The sequence below is a fragment of the Phalaenopsis equestris genome, unplaced genomic scaffold, assembly GCF_001263595.1.
Source record: "Phalaenopsis equestris unplaced genomic scaffold, ASM126359v1 Scaffold000004, whole genome shotgun sequence".
Lineage (NCBI taxonomy): Eukaryota > Viridiplantae > Streptophyta > Magnoliopsida > Asparagales > Orchidaceae > Phalaenopsis > Phalaenopsis equestris.
The window spans coordinates 252,823-274,845 of record NW_018164446.1 but is presented as its reverse complement, the minus strand read 5'-3'; the positions used below and the strand labels follow the sequence as shown (position 1 = coordinate 274,845).

The 22,023-nt window shown below is 38.1% G+C and overlaps 1 protein-coding gene across 1 annotated transcript in view; it reads left to right on the top strand.

Annotated features, from left to right (window-relative positions):
* LOC110018170 (cytosolic isocitrate dehydrogenase [NADP]-like) overlaps positions 1 to 22,023 on the top strand; it is a 103,665-nt gene that overhangs the window by 50,454 nt on the left and 31,188 nt on the right. The window contains exons 2-3 of the mRNA XM_020715384.1: positions 6,551 to 6,594; positions 6,679 to 6,788. Coding sequence (XP_020571043.1) covers positions 6,551 to 6,594; positions 6,679 to 6,788 — 154 coding nt within the window. The remainder of the gene's footprint in view (positions 1 to 6,550; positions 6,595 to 6,678; positions 6,789 to 22,023) is intronic.

Here is a 22,023-nt window from a genome sequence, read left to right as displayed (position 1 = left end):
CAAATCTAGAAGGACACACAGAGATTTAACGATGTTTGACAAATATGCCTACGTCATCGGGAGCAGAGCGACGACTTTTCCAATAATCCAAAAAAAAGTATAAAATTTCACTCCACTCTAGCATCTGTCCCTTATCTGGTATATGTGTCATACCTAACATAACGTTAATACGTTAAATATTCACTTTGTCGCCTCAATCTTTTTGACATGCAACAGTTATATGATTTTATAGTTAAAAATATTAAATTTATCTATATTTAATATTTTATTAAGTTGCTCTATTCATTGCAAGGAAATGTGTAAAAATATTGACACAATGTGAACAAATTTTCATCATCTGGCACGAATCTTGATTCATGAGAATCTCAATACAAAATTTTTAGAAAGAAAAGTTAAAACATTGATTAAAAGTTATCTAGAATAAGATTTTAGCGAATGTATAATCAAATTAACCAGTTCGGAAGATGGACCCAATTATATTAAGATTAGTCCAATCTGAGTTAAATTAAGCTAAGATTATGTCGATAAACTACTTATGAAAGCTATTAATGCAGTATCGGGACATTAAACGAATTATGAATATAGCATGCTTATATTCAAATTGAGTGTCTCGAGAAAATGATTCTAAAGACTTTCCTTAACGGCCCAAGAAAGCCATAAGGCTTCTTTTGCAGCTTCAGCTACTATCATGTACTTAGCTTTAGTTGTAGATATTGCCACAATAGATTGAATTATTGATTTCCAACATATAGGCCCTCCTCCAAGTGTAAACACATACCCAGTTGTAGACCTTCTGTCATTCAAATCACCTGCATAGTCTGAATCAACATACCCCACAACTGAAGGATCATTTTGCTGACTGCCAAAAATAATTTCATGTTCTACAATACCCTTCAGATACTTGAAAATTCACTTGACTGCTTCCCAATGTCGTCTTCTAGCTTTAGCCATGTATTTGCAGACTTGACTAACAACATGAGTCAAATCAGGACGAGTATATATCATTGCATACATTAAACAACCAACTGCACTGACATATGAAACATTTGCCATGCCTTCGATTTCTGTATCTGTGTTAGGGCACTGTTTTGAAAAAAACTTAAAATGATTTGCCAAATGAGTGCTTACAGGCTTTGCTTTGCTCATCTCAAACTTTCCAACACTTTCTCAACATAGCCTCGTTGAGATAAATATAATTATTTTGAGCCTCTGTCTCGATGAATCTCCTTTCCAAGAATCTTCTTCGTAGGACCCAAGTCTTTTATATCAAATTCCTGACTCAATAAAACTTTCAAACCATGAACATAATTCATATTCTTTGCAGCAATCAATATATCATCAACATACAGTAACAAAAAAATAATAGACTCATTGCCAAGGCTCTTCACATAAACACAACAATCATACTCACATCTCTTATAGCCAATCTAAATTATGTAGGAGTCAAACCGCTTGTATCATTATCTTGGAAACTGTTTCAACTCATATAGTGATTTTTTTAATCTACAAATCAGATGCTCCTATCCAGGTTGAGTGAACCCTTCTGGCTGCTCCATGTAAATCTGCTCCTCCAAATCACTATGCAAGAAAGCAGTTTTAACATCTATCTGCTCCAAATGCAAATCACAAATAGCTACTAATGCAAGTACTGCCCTGATTCAAGTATGTCTGACCACATGAGAAAAGATTTCATCATAATATATCCCCTTCTGCTGTGAAAATCCCTTTGCTACCAGTCGAGCCTTGAATTTTTTCACTTCTTTTTCTGATACTGCTTGTTTCCTTTTGTATACCCTCCCCCCACTTGCACCCAGTAGGCTTCTTTCTCTCAGGAAGCTGAATTAGCTCCCATGTGCGATTTTCTGTAAAGACTAAAATCTCCTCAACCATTGCACCTATCTATTTTTCTTTTTCCTGGCTAGTGCTAGCTCCTTGAAAAGTGGTTGGATCATCGCTGCTGATGAGAAACACATAAAAGACCAAGTCTTCATAACCCAATATGTTAGGAGATCTTATATTGGTGTGTCTCTGTCTGTCTTTGGCTAGATTATAATTCTGCAGATCATCTGGAATGGAATCATCAGGTGTTGGATTTGAACATTCAACTCTCCCAGTTGTTTCTGGATGCTGTTCTAAATTCATCTGCACTGCATTTGAACTGAAACTGTTCCCTGACACATTGTTTTGATTTTGCTGCAACATGGACTGTTCATAAAAAACTGCATCTCTGTTAATCACCATCTTCTTTGTAATTGAATCCCAAAACTTGTATCCTTTCACACATTTCTTGTAGCTCAGAAAGATGCACTTCTTGGATTTTACATCAAGTTTTGATATTTCATCTCCAGGACATGCACATAAACAAAATAACAAAAAATTTATACATGTCGAAATTAACTGGATTACCTGTCTATACATCTTCTGCGATCTTGCCACCCAACGATGCCCGAGGTGATCTATTGATGAGATAACATGTCATATTCTCAACCTCTGTTTCATAGCCTCTGCCCAGAAACTCTTAGAAAGCCTTGCATTCAGTCTCAAGCATCTTGCTTTTTCAGTTAAGGACCTGTTTATCCATTCTGCTACACAATTCTGCTGTGGTGTCTTACGCACTGAAAAATACATCTGAATCTTATGCTCTTCACATAACTTCTGAAACTACGAATCTGTGTACTCTGTGTCATTATCAAACCTAAAATACTTGATTTTTCTGCCAGTTTGATTCTCCACCTCAGCTTTCCACAGCTTGAATTTAGAGAATACTTCAGATTTATGCTTCAAGAAATACACCCAAAATTTCATGGAAAAATCATCAATAAAGGTAATAAAATACTGAGATCCTCCCAATGACGTTTCCCTGGTAGGGCCTCATACATCAAAATGCACATAATCAGAATCCCTTTAGTTTTATGTTTTCCAGTCATAAAACTGACTCTAGTTTGTTTTCCAAGAACACATAACCTACAAAGATCAAACTTGCAGCTTTTAACACCATGCAACATGTTTCTTCTATGCAATTCCACCATCTTACGTTCACTGAGATGACCTATACGCATATGCCATATCTTTGCAGTATCATCACCTGACTCCACATAATGAACTCTAGCTACAACTGTACTTCCCAACAGTTTGTAGATATTACCTGCAATTAACTTTTTTTTCATCACAGTCAGTGCACCCTTAACAATTATGATGGTTTCCCTATCCTCATCTGTCTTAGGAATGAAATCATTTCTATATAAAGTCCCCAAGAAAATCAAATTCTTTTTCAGATCTGGAATATGTCTGACATCACATAATGTTCTATCTGTGTCATCATACATCTTAATTCTGACTTCTCTAATACCAACAATATTGCAACATCTATCATCACCTGGATAAACTGAGCCAGAATTAGTTGACCTATATGAAGTAAATCACTCCCTGTTAAATGTTATGTGATAAGAACATCCTGAATCAAGAATTCATACGTTCTGTGAACTGAGTTGAAACTGAAAACATATCGTCATCACTGCAATTTGAATTATCACTCTGTACCACATTTACAGACTTCGATGATCTATCACCTTTCTCCCCAGCCTGTTTCTTGAGCTTTGGACAATCTCTCTTCATATGACCTGACTCATTGTAATTGTAGCAATGAATTATTTTTTTTGTCTTTGGACTTGGATCTGAATTTTTGTTTTCTAGAACCCTCATTCTCTTTCTTCCTTCCACGATCTTGATTACCCTTCACATATAAATTGTCTCCATGAGAGTTTTCCCCTACATTCTGCTTCCGATGGTTGTGAGCCAACAATGTTACAGTAATCTCATCAACTTTGATAGTTTCCTTCCCATATGTAAGAGTAGTCACCAGATGTTCCTAGGAAGAAGACAACGAACACAACAAAATTATTGCTCGGTCTTCATCCTCAATAGTCACATCAAGCCGTGATAAATCTGTGATTATTTGATTGAAGCCATTAACATGCTGCATCAGATCAGAATCTTTTTGCATCTTCAGCCCAGACTGCTTTTGCTTCAAATACAATTTATTCGTCAGAGATTTAGCCATAAACTGAGTTTCCAATTTCATCCATACCTCCCCTTTAGATTTTAGATTCATCACGTGATACATAACCTCATCTGCCAGACATAAACGTATGGTTGCTGTCGCTCATTGTTGTAATTCTTCTCAATCTTCACCCTCCATGACATCTGGTTTTGCTGCCCGCAAAGCCTTTAAGGTTCCCTGTTGTGCCAACAGATTTTTACTCTTGTTTGCCACAATCAGAAGTTACCAGTTCCATCGAACTTTATCGCAAAGCCTTTAAGGTTCCCTGTTGTAATAAATTCTTCTGTAATTGTTTGCTCAGAATCTTTCTAAAAAAAGATTGAAAAAAAATTCCCTTAATTATTTTTTTTTGAAAAGAAAAGATTGAAATATTTCTTTAATTAAGCTTATTTAATTAATTCCCCATTAATTAAAATATTTCCTTTAATTAACTGAATTTTAAAAACTTTCCATCTTTCAGCCTCCGATATTTCCAGCAATAAAAGGAATAAAATCAGAGCTTCCAATTTTCTTCTCCACAGCCGCCTCCCACAGAGGAATGAAGTCAGAGCTAATTTTCTTGCACCTCCAACAAAAGAAATCAATCTTTCGCTTCATAAACTAATATCCCGCTTTCAGGAACCAGTGAGAAACAAATCGGACCCGAACCTCCCGCTCTTCAGGAACCGGCAAGGAAAGAATCTCCAAAGGAATTTTCGAACCAGCAATCTCCGCAACGAACCTTCCTTTTGCGCGGTGATCGAGACCTTCTCCCAGTCGCGAACTCCATCTTCTTCGACAGAAATCACCGCGACCGAGAAAACAGCCGAAGCTCGAAGCCCTCCATCGAACCAAATCGGTAATTGCCTTTGAATCCTTCGCCTTCCTTCGCCCGTCAGCCTGCTGTTCTGCCGAACTCCTCTGCGCCGAATTGTCCGAAGCTTCATCCAGAACCGATCGTAGAAGAACGAAAACCGCACCTTCGAACAACTTCGAACTGCGCCGAATCTTGGCCGCCCAAAATTTTCCTTGCGCGAGAACCTCGTTCCGCTGAACTCTTCTGCGCTGAGATTTCTCCTCTGCCCTATAATCAGACTCTGATACAACTTGTTGAGAAATTAGGGCGAAAAAAAACAAGAATCGACATAAATCCAAAAGAACACACAGAGATTTAACGAGGTTCGACAAAGATGCTTACGTCCTCGGGAGCAGAGCGACGGCTTTTCCATTAATCCAAAAAAAATAGTACATGATACATAATATGGGATATGGGATAAGACCTAAGGTTACATACATGCCTATTTATAACCCTAGAAAACCATGGAGTACAATATGTAATTACCAAATTACCCCTGTACCTCACTCCCAACCCACATAAGGAAACTTCCCTGATTTGGATAGAATCTTCCGCTCCAGCATCTGTCTCTTATATGGTATATGAGCCATACCTAACAATTACATTCGACAATAATTGACAGTTGAGTCGCGTGCAGTGTGGATTTACTCCAACGTGACTCTATTGGTAGCGGGAATTTCAGCTATAAAGTGTTGGTTGCATCTTCTCTATCAGTATGGGCTTTTGCAGTAGTGGAGTAGTGCAAGTGTTCTTTAATAAGCATAAAATTTTACCAATTTTGTGGTTTTTTTTGTTTTTTGTGACTCGGGTGGTTAGATAATATTCTTGGTCTGGTAAACAGGCTGATACTATTTTTTAGTTGCTCTCCTGGATTTTAGATGATTCTACATTTTGTTGATTTTATGTGCTAATGGAATCATTGACAATGGTGGACTTAAGAATAGATGTAGGCAAATTTTATGTAAGTTGCAAAATAAAATAGTAATTACCAATAGATAAATAATCTTGCCCTCTCTCATGAAATATTTTTGCAAAAGATTTGAGACAAAAATAAAAATATTGATAACGAATTGTTTGATATAATTATTTAATTCTCGTTGAAGAGTTTATTTTTTAAAATATTAATTTGTTTAGGTAATAAATTTGCCCAACTTCAAGCAAGTGGCTAGCTCTGCCTTGATCATTTCAGTATTAGTGTGTTGCATTAGACGATGAATCATGGGAAGCTCTTTTTATTTCTTGCTTGTTTATTTTATTTGAAAAGAATACCTTTTTGATGAGATGAATCTGCCTTTTCTCCACGCTCTATCACTCAGCTTGATATCAGTTATTACTATTGCTCATGTAATAGCCAAAGTACGGGGATGGTGAATTCAACCTTGGTAGTATTATTATTTTTTTCAATGCATGGTGGAATAGCTTCTTGAGATTCATATTGAAATTTCATTTTCAATCGGATGAAAGGCTTACTTATAGGATGATATAAGTTTGATGCATGAACTGTGTGGCTTAATTGTTCCTGCAGCGCATAACCTCTACCGAGAAATTAAAAAGAAAAAATAGACAATTTCATGCATACCAAGATAACTACAAAATTGACATATATTTGTGCATATTATGCAGAATATTTTGTTTATGTTATTTCAATTTTGTAGGGGATGAGATGGCAAGAGTGATTTGGAAATCAATAAAAGACAAGGTTAATGTTATTTTTTTCACCATTTTTTTTCATTTCTTTTAAAATTCAATTTCATATAAAGTCATGCTTTGAAGGATTATGCAGCTAATTCTTCCCTTTGTGGAATTGAATGTAAAGTACTTCGATTTAAGCCTTCCCTCTCGTGATGCTACAAATGATGAAGTTACTTCAGAGAGTGCAGAAGCAACTCTCAAGTAAGCATCATGTTTTGAATTCCTTTTTTGGCTTCATCCACTTCGACGAATATGGTTTGGCACGCTGATTTGATTTCAACTTTATGCATAAACACGTTTTTTGCTTTTTAATTGTTTAATTGACGTTTCATTATATAGTTCACTTAATGTTAGAGAGGAATGTTGGTATTAGTTTCTATTGAGCAGACCACATCCCATCTTAATTTAACATTACTCTTTGATTCTCTAGTTTTAAAATGTCAATTTATTAATCCATCTCTTTTAGTTTGAGAAAAATTATTTAGTCATCCGTCCAGCCGAATTGACATGAAAACATCTCATGGAGTTCGAAATCTTGAATCTCTAAGCATTTATATTGATGTTTTTTTTTGGTTTATTAGATAATTTGTGAATACAAAATTGATTGGCTATGTATTTAACTTAAAAACTTAGTGAGAGGGCTCTATTTTTTGCGCAAGCACTAAAGTCATACATGCCACATTGCTTTTGGCATTATGTTTAACCTGACAATCTATTGGACATATAATGAAATAATGCACACCGGTGATCATTTCAAGCTCATGTTAGTTTGGTGTGTTGGATTGAATATTACTACTACATGTGAAAGCTCTATCCATGGGAGTAACGCTGAGTTGAGTTTGAGTGAGTTGAATGTGGTCAATATTGATTTTGCATTGAGCGAAGTTTATGTCGAGTTGAATGTGATCAATATTAAAGTGGTTGAATGAAATCTATTAATTTTATAGCATTTAATTGCTAATTAATTTTTTTATTTATTTAAAAATGACTAATGTTTATTTATGAAATTATCATCCCCTATCGTTGCTAACATGATTACTTGGCAATCTTGGGAGTTATAAGTGTTTATTTGTAACTAGTTGCAATAAATAAATTGTTAGCAGTTATGAGGATTGCATTTATTTTCTTTCCTATTTGGATTTATTTTCTTTCCTATTTGGATTTATTTTCTTTTCTATTTTATGTTGTTTTCTTTTTATCTCCGAGTAATTATTAGAAATTGATTGATTGTAATCTATGTATTATTTTTGTTTTTTCAGTTATTTTCTTTTTCATGTCTTTATTATTTGAGGACTCATGTAAGGTGTATTTATACCCCTATTTCATATCAATAAGGTATTCCGTTGAATTCTCAAAACCTACATGGTATCAGAGCCACGAGATTTTATCCTAGTTGTCGACACTTCTCTTGCGGGTTGTTCCTTGCAGTTTTTCAGACAGCCGATTCCCTTCCTAATAGACCTTCCCGCCATTGGCTAAACTATTGCAGGTTTTAGATTTTAGTCAGCTGGACCTACCTCATGTCGACCATACCTTGTTTCAGGACTGCCAATACTACTTTTTGCAGTCTCTCCCCCCGCAGGCTTTCTCGCAACTGAACTTTCCTTCTGCCGACAGGAAATCCTTCCAGAATAGTTTCTCCTCCTTCCTGTAACTAGATTGCTTGCTAACCTGTTCGAATCTCTCTCTTGCAGGCTGGAATCCTCCCCTACAGGCCATCTTTTGCTAATAGCTGAGTGGGGATCATCTTCTTCTATGTCTTGGCATTCAAACCTCACTTATGGCTTCGTTGGAGCCATGGCGGATTCCTTCACCACCGAACTTCCATCCGACACTGTCCTAGAGTCCATCAGAGGATTAGCACCTACCTCAATCCTTTCACAAACCAGAGGATATGAACACCATAATTTTCTGATTACCACTTACAAACTCAATGAGTTTAATTTCTTCTAATAATCTGAAGCTGTTTCGTTGTTTGTGAAAGGTCGGGATAAATTCGATCACTTCAGCCCCTCCAAAAATTGGTAAGCATGATTCTCTTACAAATTTTTTTAGAAAAGGGAAAGATCCACGGGATATTCCTAAGTGTAGTCATAGTAGATATCACATTCCATCCATAAGATAACCAAATCATTGCAGTACTTGGTCACCGTCTTTGATCCCTATGTCACTTCGCGGATTTTATTAGAAACTTTATAGAGTTGTCCAGAATTACCTACGCCTGAGTAGGTATCCTGAACTGCAGCCCAGAGGGCACTTACAGATGGTAGAAACATGTAAGAATGACTAATTGAGATCTCCATGGAATTAATCAGCAATGACAGTGAGGATCTCAATAAAGTATGTGGCCGTATACTTGGCCACAGTTCTCTTTCTTCAACCCGGGTCGCATTCATGGAAAGCTGCTGCGAAGAAAGCCAGAGACTAGTTATACTCGACAATTCCCCTAATTTAGCAGAGCCTTCAACCTTGAACAATACTTCACACTGCCTCTCCGTTGCGAGCCAATTACTCTACGTATGATTTTTATCACAAAATCTGTCATATCAGTGACAAGTGTTAAAAGTTCCACGAAAAATCAACAAGTAAATCTTCAGCCAAATTTTCCGCTGCTAAAGGTCTCACTATGATCTCAAAGTCCATAACAGTTCAATTGGCCTCTACTCGGGCCATCCCCAAATCACCATACTCTATTACGAGTTAGATGAAACACTTGATTAGGCTGGTTAGGTCTAGTCATCTCTCCTTTGGCCCATCAATCTCTCATGTTCGCCAAGGTAACATTTCTATGACACTCGCTAGTTTTGCTTTTTTTAGCTCATGGATAATTGACTCAAGTGCCACAGATCGCATAATCGGGGGTTCTTATTCCTCCTCAATGTATTCTCCTTGCTCCGGGCGAGATACGATTAAAATTGTCGATGGTTCCTATAATTCCATTGTGACTAAATGATCAGTTGTATTTGTAGCTGGGCTGACTTTGTAATCCGTGTTACACATTCTTTATTTAAGTGTAACCTCTTGTCAGTCACTAAATGTACATGTGATCTTGATTGCGTGGCTCATTTTTTCTTTGTTGTTTGTGTCTTTCAGGTTTGTCGTTTGAGGAGGATGATTGAAACTGCTAAGCAGACAACAAAACTCTTTTTTTCTTAGAAAGTGACTAGATGATTTCTAACATTCAATCTCATAACTGTAGTTTTCCCTTTCAACTGCATGTCCAATTACGCTTTTACATTATTGTTTGAGTCATCTCAATTTTCATTACTTAAAACAGCTGTATCCTTTGATGTTTATTCTTAAAAATTTATCTTCTTTTAAATGTGAAATTTGTGTGCCAGATCCACCTCATCCCCACACTCATTCAACTTGTTTTTCACTTATTAATAGTGATTTATGAGGACTCTCTCAAGCTGCTAGCTAAACCAATAAAAGGTGGTTCCTTTAATTGATGCTACAACTGGATATTTTGGGTTTATATATTAAATGATAAATCTGAAGTTGCGGTAATGTTTAAAAATTGGGAAAATTACATACGTAGCACAAAATTCTTATGGATTTACGTATCTACACCTGCATTTTCATTTTTACACACACAACACTTTATCTATGGGTGAAAAGATGTATTTGACTATTAAAATGTGATAATGAGTGCTATTTTTCATATGATACTAGTAAATATGAAAATTTTGGTGTGAGATAGGTAAATCCATAAGAATTGGGTGCTATGTATGTAAAAGCCCCTTAAAAATTTCCACCGGTCAATTCTAACCCAATTTAAAGTAACTATTCAAGTCATCCAGACCAACAATGACCGTGAGTATTTTAATTATAAATTGGGAGAATTCTTGGTGAGTACATTCTCCATCATAACTATTATATGGATTTCCCTCAACAAAGCGGGGTAGCCAAGCGAAAAAATAGATATTTTAAAGTTGCTCGTTCCTTTATGTTTCAAACCAATATCCCTAAAATTTTTTGGAATGATGTCATCCTCACCGCTAATCATCTCATTAATAGATTTCCCACAAAAATTCACAACTTTCGGACCCCTTTATACGCCTTGATGTCATGTTTTTCTACCAACCGATCATTCTCCACTTTAAATCCCAAAATATCCGGGTGCACAACATTTGTTCGAAACACAATCTCGACTCGTAGTAAACTTGATCCCTTCTCGATTAAATGTGTCTTCCTTGGCTATTCTTTCACTTAAAAATGTTATCGGTGTCTGGTTCCTATCACCAATAAAATCTATGTTAGTGCCAATGTCTTCTTTTTTGAAAATTCCCCCTTCTTCCCTAACACTACCTCAAGTGAAGGGAGCTTGAATTTTTGGATATCGTTCCTCTTCCGACTCCGTTGGACGTTCTTCCTACTACCATGTTTTCCGGCGCACCTTTTGCACCGATGGATTCGTCACTAGCGAGGACAATATCACCACCATCCCTTATTCATGTTTATACCTGTCCTACAAAACCCTCAGTTGAAACTCGTCCCAAGGCCTCTATTATCGAGATCTCTGCCCCGTTGCATATCTTAGAGTCCGCTTTGATTGATATCCCCAAAATGATGCTTTCTTCGCTTACGGTGGTCACTTTTGATCCGAGTGAAGATGTGAATCCTCCAATTGAGGTACACAAATAAATATAACCATGCACTTTTTATCCTAAGGAGAAATAAGTCTCGTTCCACAACTTATCTCCAACCTATAAAGCATTTGCTACTTCTTTGATGGATCTTTGTCTCCCATCCGCTATAGAAGCTGCTTCGGCTGACCTGTCCTGGAAGGCTACTGTTATGGACGTGATGAATGCTTTTCAGTGCAAGCATACTTAGGATGAGGTCGATCTTCCCTGGGGAAAGAAAGCAGTGAGTTGTCAGTGGAATTTCAACTCCAAGTTCAACTTCGATGGGTTGTTTAAACACAATAAGGCACCGTTGGTGTCACGGTCTGACCCGGGCTCGGAATTAACCCAGACAGGAACAGATGATCAGAAGATGATAAATAAAATTTCATTATTGATTTTCTATAATTTGCTATTAACAGATGAAGGTACCACTAATCACTATAATTTAAAGCAATATATTTAATGTTACTTCGTTACTGATTGTCCATATTTTCTATACATGTTTTCTCTTCTATCACTCATCTTTTAATTACTTAATTAATATGAAAAATTAGTTTGAAAATAATAATGAGTTAAAGAAGCTATGAATATTCATACTCCCAAACTACAACAATACAAGGAAAAAGAATAATATATATGTCAGTTAAACTTATTTATAAATCAATATAAATATTAAACATGCTATTAAAAGAGTCTACATCATTATCACATCAATATTATTTTATATTCATTCAACTGTCACCGGAGCACCCTCTAAAAATTGTATCACTTAAGATACTGCAAAATCAATACCATTTTTCATTTATGTACAATGATATATTAGTGTTCCCTCACTAGTATTATTAAGTGGTAACTTCATCATAGTCAATCATGCACATACAAACATCAATAAGTATTTTACTTTCTAAATAAAAAATATTCATCATAGTCAAATCATTCAATAAGGATGTGCACACATATTATTCATTCAATATTAACAAAAATATAATAGAATTTAAAATCATGAGTTTGCAGTCATTTACCATATAGCTAATGATAGTACTAATTAATGCATTCGGTTTTGAAAAAGCAAAATACCACCATAGTAGAAGAATACGAGTACTCACTTCGATGATGGAAGATCTGCTTTCTCTTAACTTGTATTATTTATATTAAATTATCATCTATAAAATATAAAATATTCAATTGTCACTTAATATCTTAATTTAATTAACAATTACAATATTTTAAGATTTAAATACTTAAAATTTGATTTTTAATTATTGTAATTAATATTAATATGAGGCATAGCAGTAAAGACAACTATTTAAAAAACCTGCAAGTGAGGAGAATGAGAAAGAGAAAAGAGGCAGAGTGGAGAGTGAAGCCTCTGCTAGCGAAATTTTTCAGGAAAAGAAAACCGTCCGTGTCCTGCGTAGCAGGCGAGCAATTAGACTGCTTTCATGCTGTGGCCAAGAAGAAAGTCTTTTCCGTCCCGCATACAAGGCGAGCAATGAGATTTTCTTTCGTGTTAAGGTCAAGAGGAAAGCCGTCCCCATCCTGTGTAGCAACCGAGCAACGAGATTTTCTATCACATTGCGACAAAGAGGAAAGTCGCCTTTATCCCGTGTAGTAGATGAGAAATGAGATTTTCTTTCACGTTGCAGAAATGACGACAACTGAAGAACCTCGTTCTGCTGAGAACCAGAGGAAGGGACAAAACTTAGAGGATGCGGTGTCAATTCTGACATTGAGCAACTTGATTTTGTTTCGAAAGAAGTATCACTTTTCAAATGACATGGTGATGAAATTGCCGACTTTAGCCAACCGAGCATATTCTTCTCATTCTGTGCATATTGTTGTTCATGAGACATCCTTGAGAGCTGATCTACGATTTATGCCGATATCTGAGTTTATCGAAATCATGAAGGCGTTCATAGTTTGCGTTGCTCAACTATCTTGCCGGGTGATGATAGTCATTATCGGATTGACTGTTTTCTTCAGGAATCTTGTACTGATGTCAACAACGTTAATTTTAGTACGACAGTGCGGATTCTTTAGTGACACACGTAATTGTGTGATGTTTAAGCATAAGATGTTAGATTTTTCCCCTAAATGAACCGATAATACAATGATTTGTGAGATTCTTCTCTGCAGAGGACGATTGAGGGCTCTATGAGAGGCAAAAAAGATTCCAACAGTTGTCTGTTTCTCTTTAGACTACTGAAAAGGAATACTGCGGATGCTAGGATTTCATGACTTCAAGGATATGCTGTTTGAAACGCAATATATTCTTGAATTTGTGAGCAAGGAATCTTTGTTCAAGACCAAACTTTCATTCCATCCCGAACAATCCACGACTGTAACATTAAAGAATTCTAAGAAGATGTCTTTCGAACCAGCCTTAGTGGTATCCTTAAAAAGAGCCCCAATGAACAGTGACTGTGAAATATTCCCTCAGAAACAACATAAGAGGGTTAAAGAATCGCGGAAGTCCCTGCCCAGTCCTTCGACTATTCATATCCCTGAGAAGGTATTGTTTCATGAATGTAATGAGCTCACATTGAGAGGTAGATTGGTGCCGCTTGCAGAAGATTACATTAGATATATTAGCACTAGAAATGATCAGCTCTTCGTGTGCTAATCATCACTGCATATAACTAAGATTGAAAGGCAAGAGCTTTGTAAGTTTCTTTTATCTTCTACTACTGTATAATCATATTATTTGTCTGACCCAGACTTCTTTTTTTCTAGATGAATAAAATTTAGAAATCCAGATGGGGCTAAGACTGTCTTTGAGAAATTGTAGCTTTGAATCTGTTAAGATCAAATATCTCCAAGGTGAGTATAAGCGCCGATATCAATTCGGGGTTGAAGGAGTCACAACTCTGGAATCACAGTTGATAGAGTGTAGGACAAAAGTCTCAATAATGACATCTTCCTTCTCGTTGCAGCTTCAGAATGTGGAGAGAACTTGAGATACGTTGGTGCAGACACGAGCCAATCTCAGTGAAAGTAAGAGATGCATGAAAGTTCTTAAGTTGACAGTGTCAGCCCAGGAGGAAGAGATCCGACTTTTGAGGTCTGTGAAGGATGTTGATGTTGTAAAAGTTATGCAAAAAACAGTCGAGGACTTCAAGAACTCGCTTGAACTCAAAACTATTTTTCGAGACCATGTACAGGAGGCTTGTGATCCATTACTTGATTTTGAGACAAATGAGCAACAAAAGTGGTTCACTGGGAAAGATTCATCCGGAGTTTTCTGATGAGGAGTCAAGCGACGCAACGTCGAACTGGGATAATCATGGAGGGGCTCACTACTAAACAAGCTTTAGAGGATGCTTTTGTTATGTTCAAACCACACAGAAGTAACTATTTTTTTCAGCTTTTGTCAAAATGATGTTATACGAACGATGCATGTTGATCATCTTGTTTAGTTATTTGTTTTTGTTGGCTATTTGCCTCCCGATAATCTTTTTTGTGATAATATTGAAGCATGTTCTCTTTTCATGCCACTGTGAATATCGAATATCATTTAGAAGTTATAATATGTGAGGAGGTTGCCGTGTGGATAGCGACCTTTGACTTGCTTGGGGTTGTGCATCATAATATTACTCAATGATGTAAACCTGTATGGGAGAAGCCAACGAAAATCCATCGAGGACTTTTTAACCTATTTGAGATTGTTGGAGCATTGCTCGCTTACGAACCTTTGTGGAAGGGAGCAGGTACAGTCCACTAAGGATTGTTAACCTATCCATGGTTGTTTATCGGAGTAAAAACTTGACGATGTTAACCCATATGGAAGAGGTTAAATCAAATTTTTCTGGGATTGATCGTGCTTTCACTAAGATGCAACCAAAGTTGCATATTTCTCGAGTCGAGAGCATTAAATGATTTGTGAATGAGTCGTTACATTTTCTAGAGATATCCTCAATGTAGAAGAAAGTAAGTGAATGATATTAATTTAATAAGTTTGAGATACATTGACACTGTATGCAAGATGCAATGTAATAACAGATAATAACAAACATAAACTACATGACTGAAGTGTTACTGGTAGTACTTGTGAAGAATCTCTGCATTCCAAGTTTGGGGTAGGATTTTCCCTTCTGAACCCTTGAACTTGAAGGTTCCAGGCTTGATCATGACAATCATGATATATGAACATTCCCAGGAGGAGACAGTTTGTTGCATTGTGGATCACGACTGACGACTTCAATACTATGCAAGACCAGGTCATTGATGGAGATAGTTCAAGGCTTGACTCTCTTGTTGAAGTGTTGATCAACTCTTTGGCGGTAGGAAACAAGTCTAAGATGGGCCACATCTCGTGTTTTTGGGAGATCCAAATTTTGCCAGAGCTTTTTCTCATTGCTATCCGAGTCGAAAGTCTTAACTCGTGGGTTTAGAACTCTGATATCAACTTGGATGACAGTCTCGGTGCCGAAACACAAGTTATGTGGAGTTTCTCCTATTGAAGTTCGCGAGGTGGTGCGATAGGCCCAGAAGACATTGTGCAGCTCTTCCGGCTACTTCCCCCCGGCCTTCATAAGACTAGTCTTCAACCCCTTGAGCACTGTTCAATTCGTCATATGTCTGTCCTTTTGTTTGGGGATGCGCCATGACAGTGTGCACCAGTTGGATGTGAAAATTCTTGCTGAATGATGTGACGATCTTTCCAAAGAATTGAGTCGCATTATCAGTAATAATCTTTGCGAGGAGTCCGAATTGATGGACAATTTTTTTCTAGACAAACTGTTCGGCATTGGTTTCAGTGATCTTGACGAGCGACTCAGCTTCTACCCACTTAATGAAATAATCGACAACTAAGATAATGAATTGTCGTTGCCTAGTAGCTATTGGAAATTGTCTCATGATATCTAGCCCCCATTGTGCAAAAGACCAATGATTCAATAATGATGTGTTCTACTGCCGGTGCATGCATAAGATTGGAGTGTAGTTGACAACTCTTGTACTTTTGCACAAAGTCCAACGTGTCTTGCTTGAACGTAGGCCAGTAGAAACCTTGTCTCATTATTTTAAGAGCAAGAGCTCTACCCTCGAGTTCCTTCCCCATATTCCAGAATGAACCTCTCGTGGAGTGTAATCAGCTTCAGATGGGGGAAGACACTTGAAGTATGGACCTACAAATGCCTTTTTGTATAATTCATCCCCAATAAGGATGAAGTTGAAAGCCATGTGCCGGAGGCAAATTGACACTGTAGCATCATTAGATAGCGTTCCGTCTTGGAGGAAAGAGATGATGAAATCCATTCGAGATAGCTCTTTTGGGTCATCTATAGGTAATATCACCCATGGGTTTGAATATTAGGAAAATATATCTCCTCGATGCACTTTCTTTTACAAAGATCTCCAATTGTCGAAGTAGCGAGTGTGGAGAGGGCATAAACTCGTATGTTCTGCTCCCGAAGTATGTGAATGAGCTGGTATGTTCAAATTCGGGCAAAAAGTTTTTTTTACTAGACTGAGATACTGTATCAGTTGTAAGTTATGGGCACCAAATACTCCCTCTACTTGGGATGCGATGAGCTGATAATCAGTATAGATAATCATATTTCGTACTTTACAGTCGATGACAAGTTTTAATCCGACGACGAGAGCTTCTTACTCAACAACATTATTGGTGGTGAAAATTTCAAGTGAAGCCTGTACTCCAAGATATCTTGCTTTGGGAGATGAGTAGTATTCCAACATCAGCTCCAGAGTTTTTGAATGCTCTATCCACGTACATTGTCCACTGAGGTGACCGTGGAGGATAAAAAGATGACTCATCAGAAGCAGATACTGTACATTCTGCACAAAGTCGACCAACACCTGTGATTTGATGTTTGGTCGTGGTAGATAATGAATGCCAAATTTTTCCAATTCTACCGACCATTTAACTAATCTTCTCGATATTTATGGTTTTTCTAGGATAGCCTTCAAAGAGAGTTGTGTGTAAACCCCAATAACATGGGTCCGAAAGTACGGATAAAGTCTTCTTAATAAGAATACCAGGGTCAGCGTAGTCTTATCAAATGACTTTCTGTATAAGAGAGAATCTTTGACGTAGTAAACTAGCTTTTCAACTAAGTTCTCCACCCTGACTAAGACAGAGTTTATTGCGTGAGGTGAAATAGCCAAGTAGATATATAACATCTTCTTTTGAACGGGCTTTGAGAGGATCAGAGTTCAAGCCAGATATGCCTTGAGTTGCCTGAAAAAGATATGACAGTCATTTGTCTATTGAAAATCAGTGTTACGAGCTTCTCTAAGTATCTTGAAGAATGACATATACTTATCCCCAAAACGAGCTAAGAAGCAGGATAGAGCGGCTATACGATCATTCGAGCGTTGCACCTCCTTGATGTTCTTTTGAAGCACCATGTCTCTCAGCTCCTTGATTTTTTCCATGATGAGTAACCATGAATCTTAAAAACTTCCCCGGTGTGACTCTAAAAGCATATTTAGCGGGTTAAGATGCATGTTGTAGTGACGAAGAAGATGGAAACACTCCTCCAGATGAGAAATGTGTTGAGACTTCCAGGCATTTTACCAACATATCATCAACGTAAACCTCAGTCGTATGCTCGAGAAGGTTTTTTAAGACATTGTTCATGAGACGTTGATAAGTTGCACCAGCGTTTTTCAACCCGAATGACATAACCTTGTAGCAATATAAACCCATATCTGTTTGTAAAGAGGTGGCTTCCTGGTCTATCAGACTTATTTTTATTTGATTGTACCCTGAGTATGCATCCATAAACTTAACATCTGGTATCCAAATGTAGCATGGACGAGTTGATCTATGCAGGAGGTGAATGTTATCTTTCAGACAAGCTTTGTTGAGTTCGGTATAGTCGACACACATCTTACATGCACTGCTAGCTTTTTTGAGCATGACAACATTGTTCAGCCATGCGTGGTGGTGCACTTCCCGTTTGAATTTTGCTTCCATAAGCTTGTTGACCTCCTGTTCGGTAGCTTGTAAGCGATCTGGGGTAAAATTGAGCTTCTTCTGGATGAGCGGTTTAAAGGTTGGATCTACCTTTAATGAGTGCATGATTATTTCAAGGTTGACTCCAGGCATGTCGGCCGGGGTCCATGTAAAAATGTATTGGTTCCTTGGAGAAGATCTACATATTCTAATTTTTGCTCATCGAAGAGCAAGGAACCAAGCTGCACTCGTCGGAGAGCTGGACATGGACCAAGTCTTCCATGGAAGAAGCCCGTTGAGACACACTTTCATCTCAAAGATCAAAGTTTTCGATGTTAAGTGTCACCGACAGGCACTACGGGGCTTGCCTGAGGTAGCATGATTGCACTATCTGTTGATCTCCTCGCACGATGCTGATCCCTGTTAGGGTTGGAAACTTGAGCTTCATTTGTAACATAGAAGTTACGATGCCATAGATTGCAAGGGTCTCCCGAAGATGACATTGTATGCTGATTCTGACTCGATGAAAATGAACTAGCATGAGTGGGTTGTCTATCGAGGAAAATCTCCCATGTCAATGAGGAGATTTATTGTTCCCTCGACCCTTACACCAATAAATTATCAAAACCGTATCATGACCCGAATGCAGGTTGAAGTCTTTCTTTTGTCAGTCCCAAACTGAGGAAAATGGATTGGAACAAGACATTGACCTAGCTCCCTCTCCCATTATCAATCAGGATCCTCTTTACGTTGTAACAGGGTTCACCAATTCCTGTGCTAATAATGAGAGGGTCTTAGTCAGGGATTCAGGCTCATTCCAAATCGGAATCATCAAACATGATAAGCTCGAGGCGTAATTTCTTTTGCGCTGGTTCATCGGGTATAGTGATAAGGACTTGATCAGTCAGCAACCGGTCTCCAACAATTGTCTGAATTTTGCCCACTACTGGGTGACTCCCATGTGTTGGTTTCGTGTATATTACCTTCCAATATGAGCATTATCGGTACCCGCTAGTTTTTTTTGCACAAATCAGCCAATATATTTCTGCTAAATCAATCTTTCAATCTCTTACTTGAGCTACTTACATACCTCAGTGGTGTAGCCATGACTTTGATGAAAATGACATTATTGTTCTTAATTCTCTGAGTTAGGTTTTAGGGGGTGAGACCACTTAATAGTTTTCTCATCTTTGATTGTCATCATGACGTTAATATGCGATGTGTTGAGCGATACTCTTTCGTAGGTCGATGCTCACTTCACTGGCCTGCAGGTTGGGAAAGGGTCACGACTCCTCTGTTAGGATTTTCTCTATTGCGAAGATAGATTATAGTCTCCGACGTTACTTTTGCACTCTCCCCCAAATTGCTCGATCTGCTCTTTATGTGCACTGATGAACTAGTTTGCAGTGATTTGGGCCTTAACGCAATGAACAAGGTCAGCATAAGAACGAACTCTCCCGCAACAGTGATGAGTTGAAGGATACTGGGCGGAGCCTCTCAAGGAAGACTCCTGTTAGTAACTTCTGATCCACTCTCGAAATCTGACGGACTTCAACGAAAAACCTGCGGAAGGAGTTTTTGAGCGACTCTTTTTTACTTTGACGAATTTCTGAGAGATGGGATGAATCCTTGATGATCCATCGATTTGCCATGAACTGTTTTGCGAATAGTCTGACAAGCTTGTTAATGGTGTTTTCAGTGCTCCTTGACAGAGAATAGAATCAGGTTCGAGCTTGTTCTTTATGGGTGGCCGAGAACACTTGACACAAAAGTGCATCAGACATGTTGAATGTGTATGATGGTTTGATAATGATCAATATGCTCATAAAGATCAATTATCATTTCATAGGTGTCGATGTTCGGAAGCTTGAAGCCTATTGGGATGGAGTGTTGGAAGACCACATCTGCTAAGGGAGAGAATTCATGGACGTTATCGTTAGTGGGGAAGTGATCGTTTTTCTCTAGGGGAACTCTTCCCGGACGAGACGTCGTAGTTCGTTATGAATGACATCATCTAGAATTACAACAAGACGTGGCGGTGCCAGGTGAGCCACGCGAGATGGATGAGTGAAACTTCCAGTATTGTGGAGTTCAACACCACCACCTAGCAGGGGAAGTATTCTTTTTGGGGAGGGGGGCCGGTACGAGTTCCTCCGAGTAGTGCGTTTCCCATAGGTCGCTGAGTTAATGGTAAACAAACTTTGTTCAACGGTGTGGGTAGCGACTGCTGAGCCTTGCGTAAGAGCTGTAGGATCTTTAGTTGAAGCTCCTCCATTCAGTGGATTCGATTTTCCATAGGACTCGAGACACCTTCATTGGCAAGATGATGTCTTTTAGGGTGCAGAGATGAAGAAGTATGCCGCCCTTGGTTTCGTGAATGATCCCTGGAACGATGGGTGCTGAAGTAGGATGTTCCGTTGTCACGAATATTGTGTGTGGTTGTTATGTAGTAAGCCTCGCAAGTACTTTAGTGATGAGATTGTAGTTTCCCACAAACATCACCAAATTGATTTGTGCTAGAAAATTTGCGACGATAGAGTAATTAATTATCGTCTTGATGTTGTATGAGAGTTTATCACACACTCAAATAAAAGAAAACAACCAGTAGTGATACTAGAAGTTTTAATGTGGAAAACCCGTAAAAGGAAAAAATCATGGGACCTGATCGAGTTGTAAAAATCCGCTCTAAGATGACGATTGCAGAAACCCCTTATCCCACAGGTTGGACAAAGTTACAAAGTTTTCAGAATTTGAACATCGACGTGTGAATGAACTTGTTGTAAGAAGTGGGTGGCGACCGAAGGCGGTCATTAGAGACTAGTAAGTGGCGGTTGACGGTGATCGATGACGGTCAGCGGTGGTCAACAGTGGTCGACAACAGACGATGGTGGTCAACGTCGGTCGGCAAACGGCGGTCGACAGTGGTTAACGGTGGTAGACGGTAATTGATGACGGTCGGTGGTGATTGATGACGGTCAGCGGCGATCGATAGTGGCTGGGGTAGTGCTGGACTTCATGCTGGACTTCAGCTCCTCAGAGCTACAAGTTTTTTCTCAAGCCTCAAACTCTCCTCCATCTAATGAGAGTGGTGAAACTTTATTTATGGTATTTTGAGTGTAATTAATGTATGAATATGAACTACTTTGATCAGAAGGTCTGAAGAACTTTCTTCGATCAGACGATGTTTGAGTGTCTTAATAATATCGTAATTGAGCAAACTCTTGCTCGCTGGATTCATATTGTCGAGATGTTCGATTCGACTATAGGCTTGCTAGATTCAACATTCGCTTGACCTTCTAAATATGTCCGAAAAACTTTCAAAAGTGGTTTAATGACTTGATCTGAGCTAGATTTGACTTAGATTGGACTAACTTTGATCTCATTGAGTCATTCTCATCGAGTCGGTCAGTTTGACTATAAGTTTGCTGAAATCAGAGCTATGGATAACTCTTAATTGAAGTTTGAATGTTTCTTGATTAAAAAATTGTTTTAAAATTTGTGTCAGATGATAAAAATTTGCTGATAGCATATCAAATTCATTTGTCTGAATGAATGTAATTATTAATTCAAGTTAACTTCAATTTGTTTTTGGGTCGTTTGACTTGCTAAAAATGCAACAGAATGTAAAGTGTTACAGAATGCTATAATAACAATGTATTTGAATTACTTTTGAGTTCTTTGATTCACTGCAAAATAAACATAGGATTTTATATTTTTTTGTTTGGTTTGGAGTAGATTGAAAATAATATATTTGCTTGGGCGAAGGGCGACAACCGCGACGACTGACAGAGGCGGACATTGAGCCGTTGCAGGTGGAGGACGGCGATGGGTAGGTGGCAGACGATGGGAGACGGGCGGCAGCGGCAGGGAGGGGGGCGGCGGGGGG